Source organism: Glycine soja, chromosome 14 (genome assembly GCF_004193775.1).
Source record: "Glycine soja cultivar W05 chromosome 14, ASM419377v2, whole genome shotgun sequence".
NCBI lineage: Eukaryota > Viridiplantae > Streptophyta > Magnoliopsida > Fabales > Fabaceae > Glycine > Glycine soja.
This window is the reverse complement of record NC_041015.1, coordinates 6,794,258-6,811,282: the sequence shown is the minus strand read 5'-3', so window position 1 is coordinate 6,811,282 and position 17,025 is coordinate 6,794,258. Positions and strand designations below refer to the sequence as shown.

Genomic DNA, 17,025 nt, shown 5'->3' with positions numbered 1-17,025 from the left:
TTTATACAATGAAAGATGTTGAGTCCTTGGACAAAAAGTAAAATGGTAAATTGTGGATGAAATTCAGTTTAATTAATTACGTTTTGAAAATTAATCGGTTTACTATTTTTTTTCCATTCATGATGAATTTACTTAGGTATAGGTCCACTTCCTAATATGAGATTTGTCCTATTAATCAACTTATTCAAATCTTAATCAAGGAATGCAATTAATCTCGAACCAAACAAAGTGCACCAGTAATTAATACTACAATAGAAATCAAATAAGAAGGCCAACTTTTTCAAAAGATTTTATCGCAAAAGCTTGGCATATATTTGTTTTGGTAGACAAAACAAACACCAATCAATTAAAGTATGTACCCGTTCACATCCTACCTCACAAACTAACGTTTCATCATACAGCATTCCTACAACTTTAATCATTTCTCTTATCTTATTTCTTTTCTTAGTGAAAATTTTCTTATCTTCTTGTCTCTCCGCAAAAAAATAAATAAATAAATAAAGAATTTTGAGTTTATCAATAAAGGAGTACTTTGCCCATAATCATAATCATAATCATGTATTAGGTGTCCCTCCAAAGGCCGGAATTAATCCATATTATATGATTCAATAATTGTCTTGTTTAACTTAAAGTTGCACCAGGTTTTTTTTTCTTTTTTCCGACTCTTCCATATTGGAATCAAATATTAACTGTTTGTTTGAACCACGAGTTTTGAGAAACCAATTTAATTTTTAAATGGATTTACAATATTTTATACTAAAATAATTCGGTTATATATTAAATTTGAGGTTTTTTCTTACAATGATGATAATTGTGTTTAGTAAAATGAAGAGATTACAGTGACAATGAATTGCTCTATTTTAAATTTTTATAATATACATAATTTTATGATGAAAAATTTAAATTATTTATATAAACTTTTATAAATTACTTACTACATTTTAGTACTATAGGAACAAAATAGTAAAAGTTAAAAGAAAAAATGATAAAATTAATACTAATTTATTATTATCTTTTATCTCTTAGTTATAATTTTCTATATTCATCCAAAAAAATATCTTATAAGAGCAATTAGTCCCATAATGTTAAACCTGCATGCACCTGAATATATTTTCTAAGATACTCTTTTAAACATTCTTTCCTATTCATAGGAAGTCGCATACTTCATGGGTTCTACATCTTATGATTTTCTCCTAATCTTATAATCTATATATAGAGAATGTATTGCTAATAACACTATTTTAATCATTTTATTAGTACTTTACCATACATGCACAATTGCACATGCAGTGGTAATTTGATGGCAAGGTGGAGGACATGCAAGGAAATTGATTGCAGTGTTTATGCTGAGGCAGATACTACGTGTAGGATTTAAAATGTCGAGCCATCACGTGGGAACCATGTGATCCGTGGGGACTTGGAACTACTACGTGCCCAGTTATGTGTGTAGTATAGTACTCGATCTATTTTTCCCTAATTATATATATTAAAATTTGTAATGCCAATGCCATAATTAAGGCACCGACCTTAACCGGCCAATGTGTACCACAACCTACTGTTTATTACTGATTTCTGATCTGAATTGAAAAGTTGAAATCAACCAAACCCCACACAATCTTTGCACCACCACGTTATAATAACTCGAATTTGGTAATACCGTACTGAGATTATCAACATTGTGACTCAGATGGGTCATAACCATTAGGCCATGAATAATATGCAAGAGAATCTTTGTACACTCCAGGTTCCCCTCTCAAAGGTTTTGGAGAAGATTATCAATTTTTTTATAGTCTAAATAAAACAGTAATCATTTGAGTTTAACTTTTTTTAAGCATAGCTTCGAATTTAACTTTTATTCACCACATGAACAGTTGAAAAAGTATATTATTAATCCATTAAAATCATTATTAATATGATAGTAAAAAAATCTTTTATTAAAAATCCAATTTTATCATTTTTTTTTGTCACAAAGATTTTCTTTAGAGATGAACAATCATCTAGTCTCATTGCACATAGATATTTTGAATGAACATTAAGACTTTCAATCTCTCTGCATCCAAGTAAGTCCAATTTCTTCATATGTCCCTGAGATTTCCTTAAAATTTCCTTGAGAGATGAACAATAATTAAGATTAAGTTATCTGAGAGATTTTGAATGAAAGTAAAGTCTTTCAATCTCTTTGCGGTGACTTAAACTTAAACTTAAAGATGTAAGCTTGGGGAGAGATAACATTGATGATGACAATGCGAATATAGCGATGCCAGATACATTCAATGTTGTCATTTCCTCTTATGCCTCTGCGATTTCCTTTAGACATGAACAATATTTGAGATTAAGTTCTTTGAGAGATTTTGAATGAAGGATAAGTCTTTCAATCACATTGTGGTTACTTAAAACACAAACATCTATCGTTAGATACATATAACATAAATGCTAATGATGTAATACTATAGGTGCAAGACAAATCCAATGTTTTCATTTCTTGTGATGTTACTGAGATTTCTTTAAGAGATAAACAACCATTGAGATAAAGTTCTCTTGAGAGATTTTGAATATAATGAAGGTTAAGGCGTTCAATCATACAACATTATATTAAAATAAATGTGTAAGCTTGGGGAGATACAACATTGATGGTGACAATGCACATATAGTGGTGCCAGTTAAATCCAACTTTGTCATCTACTCTAATGCCACTGAGATTTCCTTTAGAGATGAACAACAACTAAGATTAAGTTCTCTTAGAGATTTTGAATGAAGGCCAAGTCTTTCAGTCTCTTTGCAGTCACTTAAACCTAAATATGTAAGCTTGGAGAGAAATAACACTGATGATGGCAATCCACTTATAGGGGTGCCAGATAAATCCAATGTTTTAATTTCCTCTTATGCCACCAAGATTTCCTTGAGAGAAGAACAACCACTAAGATTAAGTTTTCTAAGAGATTTTGAATGAAGGTTAAGGCTTTTAATCATTCTGAATCTTATCAAATACAAATGTGTAAGCTTGAGGAGAGAAAACATTAATTATGACAATGCACATATGGCGGTACCAGTTAAATCCAATTTTGTCATTTCCTCTGATGCCAATGAGATTTTCTTGAGAGATGAACAACTGAGATGAAGTTCTTTGAGAGATTCTGAATGAAGGTCAGGTCTTTCAATCTCTTTGCAGCGACTTAACCCCAAATATGTAAGCTTAGGGAGAGATAACATTGATTACAATAATCCACTTATAGGAATGCCAAATAAATCTAATGTTGTCATTTCCTCTGATGTCACTATGTCACTGAGATTTTCTTGAGAGATGAACAACCACAAAGACTAAGTTCTCTGAGAGATTTTGAATGGAGATTGAGGCTTTCCATCTTTACCCAATCCCTTAGTCCAAACATGTAAGCTTAGGAAGACATAAAGAGGATGGATGGAGATGATGCAAGCTTTCACAACATCTAAGAATTAATGTTTCAAGTTTTTCTGCGGTAGATAAGTCTGGGATCTCAACCAGGTCTCGGGAGTCTTCAAGGTCAATTTTCTTTAAATTCACAAGATTCTGTAACAAGAAAGATGCATACCATTGTTCAAAAATTGTTAAATTTATAATCATGAGCTTTAACTAAAAGAAAAAGCTAAAAATCATACATAAAGCACTTAAGCCAGCACAAAACATTTACCACTTAGTAGTCTGTCGTGTACGTTTAAAAATTGAAAGAAAATGGAGTACGTATTGCCACATTCTTACCTGAACCCCATCCCAAAGCTTTTTAAGCTTGCTGTGATGCATTATAACTCTACAAGATGTTCAACACAAAAGTTAGGTGGCAAAGATTCAAGAGAACATCCAATCCACTCAAGGTACCTCAATTTATTAGACAATGACTCAAGATCATTAGGAAGGTTTAGTTTGCACTGCCAGTCATAGATTCGAAGAAATCTCATGTTAGTTATCTTTCCAAGGGAATCAAAGCCCAAATATAGATCCCCATTTAATTGATGCAAATTGAAAAATATGCCTTCGACAACATCAGTTCCCTGAGAAACATAATTTAGAATAATAATTAGCAAAAGTTTTGGCTGTATTGACGGCATCTTTTGGTGTAACCGGTTATTCCTTACCTTGGGATCAAATTGGTCATTGGGCAGTCAAAATTGTAACAGGCGTTTCGAAGTGTCATACACTTCCTCAACACTACACAATCGAATTCCTCTTTTAGGTTCATCAGATTCTTGATGAACTACTTTTCGACCCATTTCCTGTAGCAAGTCATGCATTTCTATCAAATTGTTATCTGAAATTGTTATGATAGATTTGTCTAAAGGACCTCTATCCCACATTTTGGAAAGAAACCAAAAGCTTCCAGTACGTTTGTTACCCAATCTCTTCTCCTTTGAAGAAGCATGCAATGGCTAAAAATATCTCCTTTTTGAAAGAATCTAAGCTATCATAACTTAATTTTAGTACCTTATGAATTTCCGTTGTTGGAATCAATGGAAATTCATAACAATTTCAGATAACAAAGACTTCCCCATGCCTCTTTACTTCTATTACTAAGACTTCCCCTCATAACTTTTAAAGCCAAAGGGACACTTTTACAATAGGAAACTACTCTTCTTGATAGATCTTCATATCCTTCTTTTGGTTGTTTTTCTCCAAAAGCAGTCAAAACAAAAAAGTTCAAGAGAGTGGTGAGAACTCAACTCCTTGACTGGATATATTTCATCGGTTAGGCCAAGTATTTGCTTATTTCTTGTTTTTACAATGACTTTACTTCCTGGTCCCAAGAAATCATATTCTTTTATCAGTGTTTAGTGTTTCTAATTGCTCTGAGGTAGCCACATCATCCAAGACTATGAAAACTTTTTTACGTTGAAGCCTACTTATGTCAGAAATATCAAAACAATAATTTTTAATTCCTAACAATTTAGAAAAAAGCTCATCACGTAAAGCTTCAAGCTTGTCTGATTTTCCCCTTAATTTTGCGAGGAAGCAACGCCCTTCGAAATCATACGACAGATTGTCATATAAAGCTGCAGCAAGGGTGGTTTTACCTATACCACCCATGCCCCATATTCCAAGAATTTTAACTTCACTTGTCCCATTTTTTAATAATGATTCAATTTGTTGATAATTTTCCTTAATTCCAACCATGATTCAATTTGTTGATAATTTTCCTCAATCCCAACCAGTCCTTTACGTTGGTCAGGGGTTCTTGGAGCCAATTTTCTCAACACATCTTCAACAATGATCTTAGTGTATTTAGAAGAAGAAATTTAAAATTTTGAAAAATTTTAAATTCTAAAAATTTTAAATACTTTAATTAAAATTATTTTATTTTCAAAATTTTGTATTTGAATAAAAAAAATTAAAATTATGACGGTGAAATAAAATTAATGCAAAGAGAAAAGAAGATACGGTTGGTGTGTTTCCAAAGAAAAAAATATTAATGTGATATAAAGAGTCGTAAGAGAACCGGGTCACACGTACACCATCACATCCGACCACAACATTCAGTCAATGGCACAAGGCATGACCCAGACCATCCATGTCGACGAGCACATTTGCCACGTGAGAAGCAACGACGACTGCTCCCCTAATTAGTGGGTGCAGTTCTACGTGTCCCCTACGCCTGCACCCTATCAACGCTCAGTGAGTTCAATTCTTGAAGAAGAGGATCATGTGAGAGGGAAGAGTCACGAATTAAAGAATAAAATTTCAAAAACTTTCAAGTGGAAGAGAGGATAAAAGTTAGAAAGGAAATAAGTGAATGTTTTGAAAGGTTTTTTATCAAAAAAAATAATTCAAATTCTCACTTTTTAAAAGGAAATTAAAATTTCTCATTATTAGTTATTTAAAATTTTATTTTAAAATTTCAAAAATTTATATTTTATAAAAGGATCTAAATAATAAATTTTAGATTAAAAAAAATAAATTATCTGATAAATTACTTTCATGAGTTAAAATTCTGTATCGAATGATACTCAGTCTTGCCATATGAAAAAGACAACCAAGAAACAAATGATTTGTTATACGTAAAAAAAAAATCTAAGAAAAAAATGAACTATACAAATGATTATACATAATCTATGATCAGCATGGTAGTGTAGTAGACAAAGAAACAAAAAATACCATTAGAGAATGAAAATTCAACAACATAGAGAAGACAAACTACCATGAAAGGTGTTGTACTATGAAAGTATGCTCAACTTAGAATCAAATTTGACAAACTCGATTTAAAACAATACAATGTCTTTCTCATTTTTTTTCTTTAAGAAAGGTTAAGCACTCTCAATTCCTTTTATTTACCTAAAATTTTGAGAGTCCCACCCAAAAAAATTGGCTGCTTCAGTCAGAGCATCTTTCCAGTCGTTGCACCTAGAATCTCCCTCATGTTTTGCAAAGGTCTGCTCGTAGCTTCCAGACTGCATGCTTCCTCACATGGGATGAATCTATGTTGTAGAATATTGGTATTACAATCTGTCCTTGGACTTTCTGGTATTCCAGAATCTTGCTGAGTTCACCCAAGCACCACTTTGATGAAGCTTATTTCTCTGAAAAGATGACAATAGATACACGATAATCTTCGATGGCTTTGATGAGATTTCATCTCCCTTCTTAAGCTGGTCGTCTATATAAGTGTTGACTTTCTCATCCTTCAAAGCTTTATAGAGATGGCCCCTGAAGTTCCTGCGATCGAGTGTCTTCTCCTCCAAAGCTTAGAAAAACATCATATTTTTTAGAAGACGCCATAGAAGAAGAGTTGGAGGAAGAAGCAACAGCATTACTGGTCCTTTGCTGCTTATCCATTATGAATTCCTGGTGCTGCGCTTATAATGATCAGAACGCTACATTTGAAGAAATGAAAAAAAAAAAAAAAAAACTCTTTTGTTTTAATGGGTTCATGTCTAATCTAGCATATATGAAGTGAATAACTTCCAACTATGGACAGGTTAATTATTGAATAATCCAATGATCAGAATTGGTGACCAATAACCTGTTGCATGTAAAGGTTTGAAGTAAAAATATGTATAGCTTCAAATAGAGTTTTCATAAATTTAAGTAGATATTGACGGTTAACATTTATCTGTGTTGTTCTGAAACTACTTACTGAAAACTAATGATGATCATCTTGTGGATCTATGAAACAAAGAGGACTGTAAAATAAAGAAAATATGTTATTCTCTACGTGTTTCTATTATTGACTGCGTGTTGAAGCAAGAATACGTGTTTTCACGTTCTTTTTGCCAATTTGACGTTAATATTAAAACGTGGACCAAGGGAAGACTTTTGGCCAATTTTTGACATTATACTCTGTCTATTTATTCTACACTAAATGCTCTTTCTTTCTTCTTTTTTATAAAAAAAAACTATTTTTTTAGTATTAAAAGTAACTATAAAAATGACCAAAAATTAAGTTCAATAAAAAAATTCACTTAACTGTATTTAAAAATATATTCAAATCAAAGATATGTCAAACTTTAGTTATAAAACACATGAGAACAAAACTTAACCCAATTAATGCCTAACATAATAAAGGAATTCACTACAATACACATTGTAATGTTTTAACACCAAAAAAACAATAATATACAAACTATTCATAAACAACATGAATAATATATCTTCGTTGCTGAATGTTTTTATAATTTTGTATAAAAAATATATAAATTTGTTATATTAAATTATATTGTGTCGGTATGGGACAGGTGGATATTAAAGTATCCAAAACCTGCAATGATTCCTATTGTTTTTTCTTTTTCAATAAATTCTTGAACCTAAACTCATCTATGTGGTCTCTTAAAAAAAATAAAAGCTCATCTATGTGGCAAGTAATTTCCTTTTCCGGTGTGAATAGTTTTTTTAAGTACCGATTAAGTCCAAATTCAATTGTCATCTCTAGCTTCCTATGATACTTAGCAACATATTCATTTAGCTCGGTTTCAAACCTCTATAACAAACAAGCACCACCAAGGACTCCAACATCACGGGGTTTAAAGTTGTTGGTCCCTCTCTCCCAATCATCCTTTGATGTTCAAGTTCCTAATCCCTTTGTATGACCTTTTGTTTTTGTCTTCTTCTGCTTGCTCAAAAAATATGGGAATTCCATCTAATTAAATTCGTCACCTTAAGTATATTGAAAGAGATTTGATTCTCTCTGTTCTTTCCAATTTTCCATTAATATTGCAATTGGGATCATAAAAAGGACAATTTAAAAGCAATTTTATAAGTGCTTGTAATACTGTTATTTAATAAGAATTAGAGTTTCATCTATGTAATCTGCGTTGATAATGAAAATCTTTATTATGCAAATTAATAAGGTAAGATTCTAATTTTGATTTTTTTTTTCTTAAGAATCAAAGATAGGGTCTTGAAAATTTATAATAACTCACACACTCTTACTCAACCAATTGAACTATATTCCTTAGACAAATTTTAATTTTGATTGATAAAAAAATATTAAAAATACCTATGAAAATGCATTTAGTTTTATCCTTGTAGAAACTGACTGCGAATTTTTGTCTATCCAACACAATAAGACAGACATTGGAAAGCCTTTGCCAACAATTATGTTTTGGCTGGGTTTCCATTATGGTATGGTTGGTGTGGAGTTTTTTTAAATGCAGAGTTCAGCAAAAATGAAGTCACCACGCACAAAATTCCTTGGCGTTTATTGGCATTGGTTGGTATCAGTGATAAGCATTGTGAACTGTGATTACTTGTTATGTGCCTCTTGGTAAAAGGGGTGGAAGACAAGTGCCAAACGTTTAGAACTTAATATTAATATGCCTCCAAGATGTTCACTGTCATGTAAATTGTTTAAGTTAAAATATGATACAAATTTTAAGAATAGAAAAGAAGTTTTTAGAAGTTCATGATTTATCTAGAATTTAAATATATTAGAAAAGTATAAGAGTATTGTTAAAAATAATTTAGAAAGATTTGAGATCTAAGTATACGGTAATATTCTAGAAACTTGATAAGTTTTGTGAAAATGAAAGCATTGAACAATAACTTACAATCGCATACTCTCCACAACAAAATGATGTGTCTCAAAGGAAGAATAAGACAATCATGGAGATAGCTAGATCAATGCTAAAGAAAAAAAGTTTGCCTAATACATTTTGGGAAGAAGCATTTTACATTTCAGTCTACATACTCAACAGATGTCCGACTAAGACAATTCAAGACAAGACTCTAATTCAAACATGGAGTGGACGAAAGTCATCAGCTAAACATCTAAGAGTATTTGAATTTGTTAGCTACATACATGTTCCAGGTCATAAGATAAGCTACAAGACAAGGCTACAAGAGGAATCTTCTTGGGATACAATACACAATCAAAAGGCTACAAAGTCTACAACTTGCAAATGAAGAAACTCATGGTCAATCGAGATGTTGAGGTTGATGAAAATGCTTCTTGGAATTGGGAAGCAAAAAAAGTCCAAGAAGTGGTAGAAGAAGCAGGTATGCTTAGGTATGCTTCTGTCACCTCTACAACAAGATTCTTCACCAGAGTCTACTCTAAGATGAGTAAAATCCTTGGTGCACATATATGAAATTTGCAACAAAACTATACTTGAGCCTATATACTATGAAGAAACCTCAAAGAAACTAAGCAAAAGCAAATCTAGCTCGAGCACTACAAGACCGAAGAACGAGTATTTACAATGGCACTATCAAAGAACAAAGTTCAAGTTACCAAGGACTAAATTTGGAGTTACTGAAATTTGTATCAAGAAAGAGTGTTAAAATATGATACAAATTTCTAGAATAGGAAAAAAGGTTCTAGAAGCTCATGATTCATTTAAAAGTTAAATGTACTAGAAAAATATAAGATTATAGTTAAAAACAATCTAAAAAGATTTAGGACCTAAGTAGACGGTAGTATTCTAGACTATTGTATAAAGTCTAGAAAAGTCTATGTTTAGAATTATGATGCCTCCAACCTTGTTTGCCTATAAATAGGCTTATAACATCTTAATGTAATGAGTTTAAAAAATAAAGTAAACTCCTTCCATTGTCTAAGAGCTACATAATCACTAAATCATCTACTACTTCTAATTAATATTTCTAACTACACTCCATTCTAAACCCAACTATCAATTATCATCCAATAACTAACTATCTTTCAATTTTCCTAAAATACTAACAGTTTATATTGCATTTGTTTACTTTGTAGTTGCAAAATTTTCCGAAGTATCAAAAGACAGTAGTTTTCTTTAAATGCCAACTTCATATCATTATACATGTGCGGATGTGTCACTTCTTTTTTTTGTTTTAAAAAAAATCCTTCTGCTGTGAAACGACAAATGATCATCATTAACTGAAAAGTACTTGATTAGGACTCAAACCTCATGCAATGCTTGAATTGTATAGATTATAATATGCACATATCAGGGTGCTAAAGTTAAAAAATATAGGTCTACCATATAGAAAATAATCATGCTGAAATTGTTGGTAAATAGTTGCAACTTCCTGTGCCACTGAATTAGCATCTATTACATCGATGTTTTTCATGTTAGCGCAGTATTACATTTAGGATAATAAGTTCTTGAAGAGTGAAGACTGTATTCATAACCAAACATAAAGCACAGCAGCACACCATAGAATTTTTTTAAAAAATAAAGACATGCAATTTTGCTCTTTCCCCCAAACGTTAAAAGATTAACATTGATTAAGACATGAATTAAATAAATTATCTTATGTCACATCACTAAATTTGAGTTATATTAAATTAATTTCTTATTGATCAACGCTTTTTAAATTTGATGGAAGGATCAAAATTATGAATTTCACAAAATTGAAGAACTAAATGTTTCTATTTTAAAATAAGAAGACTAAAATTACAATTTAAAAAATAGAAAGACTAATTTATTTTAAAAAAATAAATTAAGCCTTCAAAATAATCATGCTGAAATTGTTGCAACTTCTGGTGCATTGAATTAGGATCTATTATATCGAGGTCTTTCATGTTAGCACAGTATTACATTTAGGATATGTTTACGCTGAAATTTGGTAAACAATCGCTAGTCTAAGTTAATTGCTTGCGAGACCAACTAGTGAATCTCAGGAGCATGCCATTTGTATGTTCGCTTTAAACGTAAAGCTTTTGATGTTCATCGTTGCAACGAACATTCATTGGTTTTGAGGTTTGCAGAAAGTAAAAATTCTTTGAAAGAATCGAAATGCTGGAAGTAACTTGACAAGGGAAAGGTAAATTACAGAATTTAAAGGACCAACAAGTTCATTCGATCGAATGAGCCATTTAAAAGACAGGAATTATGTAAAATGAAACGTAAATTGCATTGCATTCGAAATGTAAAGTTTACAGGAACTTAAAATGGTTCACAAACATACATTCTCCTTGCGTACTCGTTTCTCTCTACGCTGGGTACTTTGAGTGTATAAGGATTTGTATATATGATTTGCGACCCCGAAATCTGACTAAAAACTGCTATATATAGACATTCGAAAATAAACTGCCCTAACGGTCGAACACTATCCTAATGCCAAGTGTCCTGCTACGTACACCTTACATGCACATAACTGCTCCTTAGAACGGTTATCCTCATTGCTCGAAGTCGAACTGATTTTGTGAAGTTTTGTCAGAAATTGTGCTAAGTCCAGAAATCTTGCTGCCTTGACTTCGACTCGACCATACGCCAACTCGAATCGCCCAATGGTTCGAAGCCCTTTTTCTTGTCTTAGCCTTGTACTTCGTAAATACTTCCTTGAGCCTGGGAATCCCTTTCAAAAACCTCTTCTCTCTTTTCGATTCGAACAAGTCCTGACAAGATTCTTGCTCTTTAATACGCTTCGAAACTCGAGACGACATCTAATGCGTATTTAGAGCATATTTTAGCTCATCAAAAATATGGGCTAACAAATTGCCCCCAAAAAATGTCTGCTTCGATTCGAGATCGAAGGAAGATGAGAAGTTGACATTTTTTTTTCTCTTCTTCTACCAGTTTTCCTGAAACGGCGTCATGATCGCACGTTCACTGTGTAACCGTTGCCTCGATCTCCCACTACCCATCATTAATTCCACTTTTCTAGGCAAAGTGGGACACGTGTCATGCTGGGGAATCGGAAGGGAAATCTGATGTGATTGATTTTTGACCATTGATTATTATATTGTTTTTTCCCCTTTTAAAAATGAAACTCCATAAATAGCGCCAGAAAACTCCAGAAAACCCTTCAGCTTCTCTGCTTCCAAAACCCTTCTTCTTCTTGTTGTATCTCCGGCGAAACCTTTTCATTTTCAGACATCAACTTACTACTCCTTTCATCATCAACCTCACCGTGTCTCTGAGCTTTGCCATTGTTCTCCGTGAGTCCAAGCTTTTACTCACTGATTCCATCAGTTACCAAACCCTTCGTAAGAATCATCCTCTTTCAAATTTCTTACGATGTCGCAAGAACAATCAGTTCCGTTTGCTGGGAAGTGGCACCACTTTACAGTCAGGACTGATGGAGAAAAGGTGGTTCCAGAACCACATGGTGACGCCGAACAAACAGAAGCCTGGGAATCAGAGGTGATGATCCCTTTCGCAGTGGAAAGAACAGTTTACGCTTTCGGTGGACCCCTGCCAGACCAAGAATCACTTTCGAGTGCAATGAACAAGGTATTTCCCTGCTACCCAACTTGCGAACCTAGGATTTTTGATAGTGAGCCTTACAACTTTAATTGTTTAAGCAAACCCCACAAACTCTTTCGATCCGCCCCGTCAATAGCCCATAGGGATTACCTACCTTGGCTTGATCGAGTCGAACAAGCGTATGAGGATTTCTGGAAGACATATGGCATCTTTGATTTGATACAATTCTCTCGATCTGGTCCTGAATATCGACCAGAAATGCTGATAGCAGCTATGCACTTTTTCGAGTCTTCTACCAACACCTTTCAATTTAAATGTGGTATGATGACCCCCACTCTCTTAGATGTAGCCGCCCTCACAGGCCTTAGGCCTAGCGGAGAAACTTATGACCCCACTAATTCTAGTGACAATATCAAGCTAGTATATAAGGAGAATACCTTTTCCAAATATATAGCTGAACACAAAGGACCCGTCGAAGAGGAGGTTTCTGATGAAGAGCACGTAGCCTTCTTAACCCTGTGGCTATCTCACTATGTTTTTTGCACGAAATCCTTGCAAGTAGCCAAAAGATTTATTCCAATGGCATTACAAATTCATGAAGGTCAGAACTTTGGATTTGGACGCCTCTTGTTAGCAGTGCTATACGAATCGCTTGGTGAGGCATGCGATGATCTGAAGAAGTCGAAGGATGGGTCTTCCTTCTTAGTATCTGGGCCTATGTGGCTTCTCCAGTTGTGGCTTAATGCCACCTTCGAACAAGAAATGGGATTAATAATCCCACAAGATTATGCTGAAGAAGTTGCAAATCGCTCGATCGAAGGCCAGAGAGCACTTCGATTAACCCCCAAGACCTTAATTCAAAACTCACAAAAGCTGTTCCTAAAGTACATGAGGATTTTTCTGAGCTTTGACAAGTTTCTTCCCCAACATGCTCCATTCATTAGTCGAGAGGTTGGCCCGGCCTGGTTCACTGACTATTTTCCTGCTGTCGATCCGGACAATGAAGAAGAAGTGAACGAAATATGGTCATTTTACTTGAATCCACAGATCCTGTCTTGTCGTACAGGTGTTCAATCGAACTATTTAGGCCTGGTTGGATACCAGCCTAATTTGGTTTCAAGACAATTTGGCCTCTCGCAAATCCGTCCTAAAAGCTTGTTCGAAGATCCTCGAGACGTCATAAGAGGGGCCAATCTTTCGGAAAAGACTTTCAAGAAGTTTTTGAAGATTTCTCTTGATGAAAACTATAACCTGCATCCTTTTGAGTTCAACCATTCCCACTTCTGCACCATGGGGTTTGTTACCTGGTGGGAGAAATATTATTCGACCCGTTCAGTTGGAGACACTACTATCATGATCTCCAGACTTGAGAGTGGTTTTATACAACCAACGGTCGAGAATATCCGCTCAAACCTTCAGGCTCGAGGTATTAAATTACTTTTGACTTTCTAAATTGATATGTATTTTTGCCTTTTCTAATATTCTTATTTTCAGGCAAAACAATCATGACGAAGAAAAGTGCTGAAACGTCTCGAGCTGATGTGAGACCCAAGAAACCCACCGGGGTGAAGATCCAAGAAGGGAAACAAGAAGAGAAGGTAACTCTTCTGAACTTATCTTTTACTCTTAACGTCTTGCCTCATATTTCTTTATTTTTTCAGAGTCAAAAGAAAGATGATAGCATTGATACTACCACGACTTCAAAACGCTCGAAGCATGCGGTCGTCGAATTAGACGAAGAGTAAGATGCAAGTTTTATTTCTAATGTCAATATTATAGCTTTCTTTCAAGTCTATATTCTGACAATTCTTTACCCTCGTAATGCAGGAAGAAAAGGAAAGACCTCTTATAAGAAAAAGAAAGTTACCTGCGACTTCGACCAAGTCTGCTGAACAAACAGAGGCAGGCAATTCCCAGGCTCAAATGCCTAAAAAGAAAAAGAAAGTAAAGCAGGTCGAGCCTGAACCTTCTGTGGCTGTTGAGGGTGGTGAACCAATCAAGAAGAAAAAGAAAAAGACCAAGCCTTCAAAAGAACAAGGTGACAATCAACCTGTTGACGTCCAACCACCTTCGACCGATATTGACGGCACTGAAGTAGAGGCTACTCCTTCTGTTGCTGAGATGGGCAACCCTGTCGATCAACCGGACTCACCACAAGAACAACCTGCCGTCGAGGTATCATCCTCTTAATGTGTTTTAAATCATAGCTTATACGAAACTATTTGTTAACCTTTTTCCATGATAATTCGAATCAGGTACAACAAAATGTTTCTGTAGAAGAAATACCCTCACATGCTCGAACATCTCCCACTCCTGAGACGGATGCAGTGAATGTTGAAGAACAGGGTGAAGGTCAAGGCATTGGATCCAGCAGTCCTCATGGATCGAGTCAAAAAAGTTCATCCGAAGAAAACTTTTCCGATGAAGAGGCCATAGAAGAGGCTGAAGCTGGAGGTTCGGACATTTACCCGGCGTCTTCGACATCTAAGCTTTCCGCTAGCATAGGGATCGCAGAAGATACATTCATTCAAATGCAAGACGAAGACCCTGCTGCAGCCCTTCGACTCCTGCTGACCACAAGTCAAGCCGACATCTCAAGTGAAAAGATTCCTGGTGCTTCGTCCTCATCTGATGCCGAAATAAACTCTTCAGTACGCCAAGATTCTCTGCTCTTGAAGTTATCCATGGAATACGCACGGGAAGATGTGCTTAAATCCATTGAAGAGAACCCCTCTGCTGCCTTTGGGCACCTGAACTTTTTGAAGAAATTGCACAACCCCCTTACCTCTGATGAGATTCTAGGCAAAGTTATCCAAATCGAGGCCATCATTGACCAATTTGCAAGTACTGTGCAGAAAAAACGCGAAAATGGCGCCAGACTGGATGCCCAGAAACAGGCACATATCCTTCTGCTCGAAAAAGCCCGAGCTGCTCAACATGAAGTCGAACGTCTCACCAAAGAGGCGAAAGAAGGATCTTCTGAGATCAAAGCCTGTGATGATAACATCTCCTCCTGGGAGGCAACTATTACGGATTTGCTGTCTCAGGTCGATGATCTAAGGCAAAAAATTGTGACGGAGCAGGCCAAACGCAAGGAACTCCAGGAGAAGGCCGCTAATTCGATTCAGAAGCTGGTTGCTGAAAAAGGGAGGGAAGGCCTGAAGGCCTTTAGCGCATCTCAAGCTATAGCAGATGAGGCGAGAGTTATGGAGAGTGCTGACCAGGTCTTAACTAAAGAGATGGCCACCTTGAAGAAACTATATGAGGACTTGGTCATGCATTAGTAGAACTTATAATTTCTTTATTTCGAATTCTGTATTTCGATTCTACTTTTTGATGTAATATTGACAAATGCCCTTTTGTGGCAATTTACTGTTATTGCCATTTTTATGTTTCCAGTATTTTTCTTATTCTATGCTTATTTTAACTTCGAGCAGTGTTGGTTTATATTTTTTCAAATACTTACCATTTATGCTCAAAGTACGTTTCTGAGGGGTTAACTCTTCTAACTCATAAGCACCATTCGAATAGATCTGAATTATTTTAAACGGTCCTTCCCAATTTGGGGACCATTTGCCCAAGGCTCGATCCTTACTATCCATGGGCAGGATAACCTTCCAAACTAAATCTCCAATATTAAAAGTTTTTGACTTTACTTTCTTATTATAAGCTTTAGCAACTCTTTCTTTTTGTTTAGTCAAAACTTCTAATGCTCTCAATCTCTCCTCATCTAAATCAACCAACTCATCTGACATCATTTTCCAATAATGGTCGATTGGAATGTCCATTTGTTTTTGTACCCTGGCTGATTGCAAATGTATTTCGACCGGAAGTACAGCATCATGCCCATAAGTCAGTCGAAATGGGGTAGTATTAGTTGATTCCTTAGGAGAATTTCTACATGCCCATAAAACTTGATCTAACGTTTTATTCCAATTTCTTGGCTTTTGGGCAATGTGTTTTTTAATCAAGTTAATTACAATCTTATTGGCTGCTTCGACCTGACCATTTGCTTGCGCGTAATATGGTGTTGAGGTTAATAATCGAAAGCTAGTTTTTTGGGCAAATTCTTTCATTTTTCGTCCAGTAAAAACTGAACCTTGATCAGTGGTAATTGTTTCAGGAATACCATACCTATAAATAATATGATTTTGAATGAAACTAATTACTGCTTCCTGATCAACATTTGGCAAAGGGACTGCTTCGATCCATTTTGTAAAGTAATCGATACCAACTATAATATAACGCTGGTTCTTAGAAGAAGCAGGCTTGATTTCACCAATTAAGTCCAAAGCCCATCCTCTGAAAGGCCAAGGTTTGATTATGGAGTGTAACTCATTAGCAGGTACATGCTGTATCCCTGCATGCTTTTGGCATTCCTGACAGCCTTTAGCAAATTCTATGCAGTCTTTTAACATCGAAGGCCAATACAAA

The 17,025-nt window shown here is 34.8% G+C and overlaps 2 protein-coding genes across 3 annotated transcripts; both read left to right on the top strand.

Annotated features, from left to right (window-relative positions):
• The first annotated feature begins 11,768 nt into the window (after positions 1–11,768).
• On the top strand, positions 11,769–14,410 carry LOC114383598. Of its 2 annotated transcripts, XM_028343295.1 has the most exons (3): positions 11,769–14,017; positions 14,086–14,189; positions 14,253–14,409. In XM_028343295.1, the coding sequence occupies exons 1-3, from the start codon at positions 12,403–12,405 to the stop codon at positions 14,334–14,336; spliced, it is 1,803 nt and encodes a 600-aa protein (XP_028199096.1). In that variant the 5' UTR covers positions 11,769–12,402; the 3' UTR covers positions 14,337–14,409. The 2 variants fall into 2 exon arrangements, with proteins under 2 accessions (XP_028199096.1, XP_028199095.1); XM_028343294.1 differs by having other exon boundaries at positions 14,086–14,410.
• LOC114383600 lies at positions 14,373–16,001 on the top strand. Its single transcript, XM_028343297.1, has 2 exons — positions 14,373–14,766; positions 14,847–16,001. Exons 1-2 carry the CDS (start codon positions 14,413–14,415, stop codon positions 15,873–15,875), a joined length of 1,383 nt encoding a protein of 460 aa, XP_028199098.1. The 5' UTR covers positions 14,373–14,412; the 3' UTR covers positions 15,876–16,001.
• Positions 16,002–17,025: the final 1,024 nt, after the last annotated feature.

Excerpts from the sequence above, each read along its gene's own strand:
- LOC114383600 (XM_028343297.1), top strand. The coding sequence starts at position 14,413 with ATGCAGGAAGAAAAGGAAAGACCTCTTATAAGAAAAAGAAAGTTACCT. Across the intron at positions 14,767-14,846 it reads AAGAACAACCTGCCGTCGAG|GTACAACAAAATGTTTCTGT; the intron begins GTATCATCCTCT and ends AATTCGAATCAG.
- LOC114383598 (XM_028343294.1), top strand. The coding sequence starts at position 12,403 with ATGTCGCAAGAACAATCAGTTCCGTTTGCTGGGAAGTGGCACCACTTT. Across the intron at positions 14,018-14,085 it reads CTCAAACCTTCAGGCTCGAG|GCAAAACAATCATGACGAAG; the intron begins GTATTAAATTAC and ends TCTTATTTTCAG.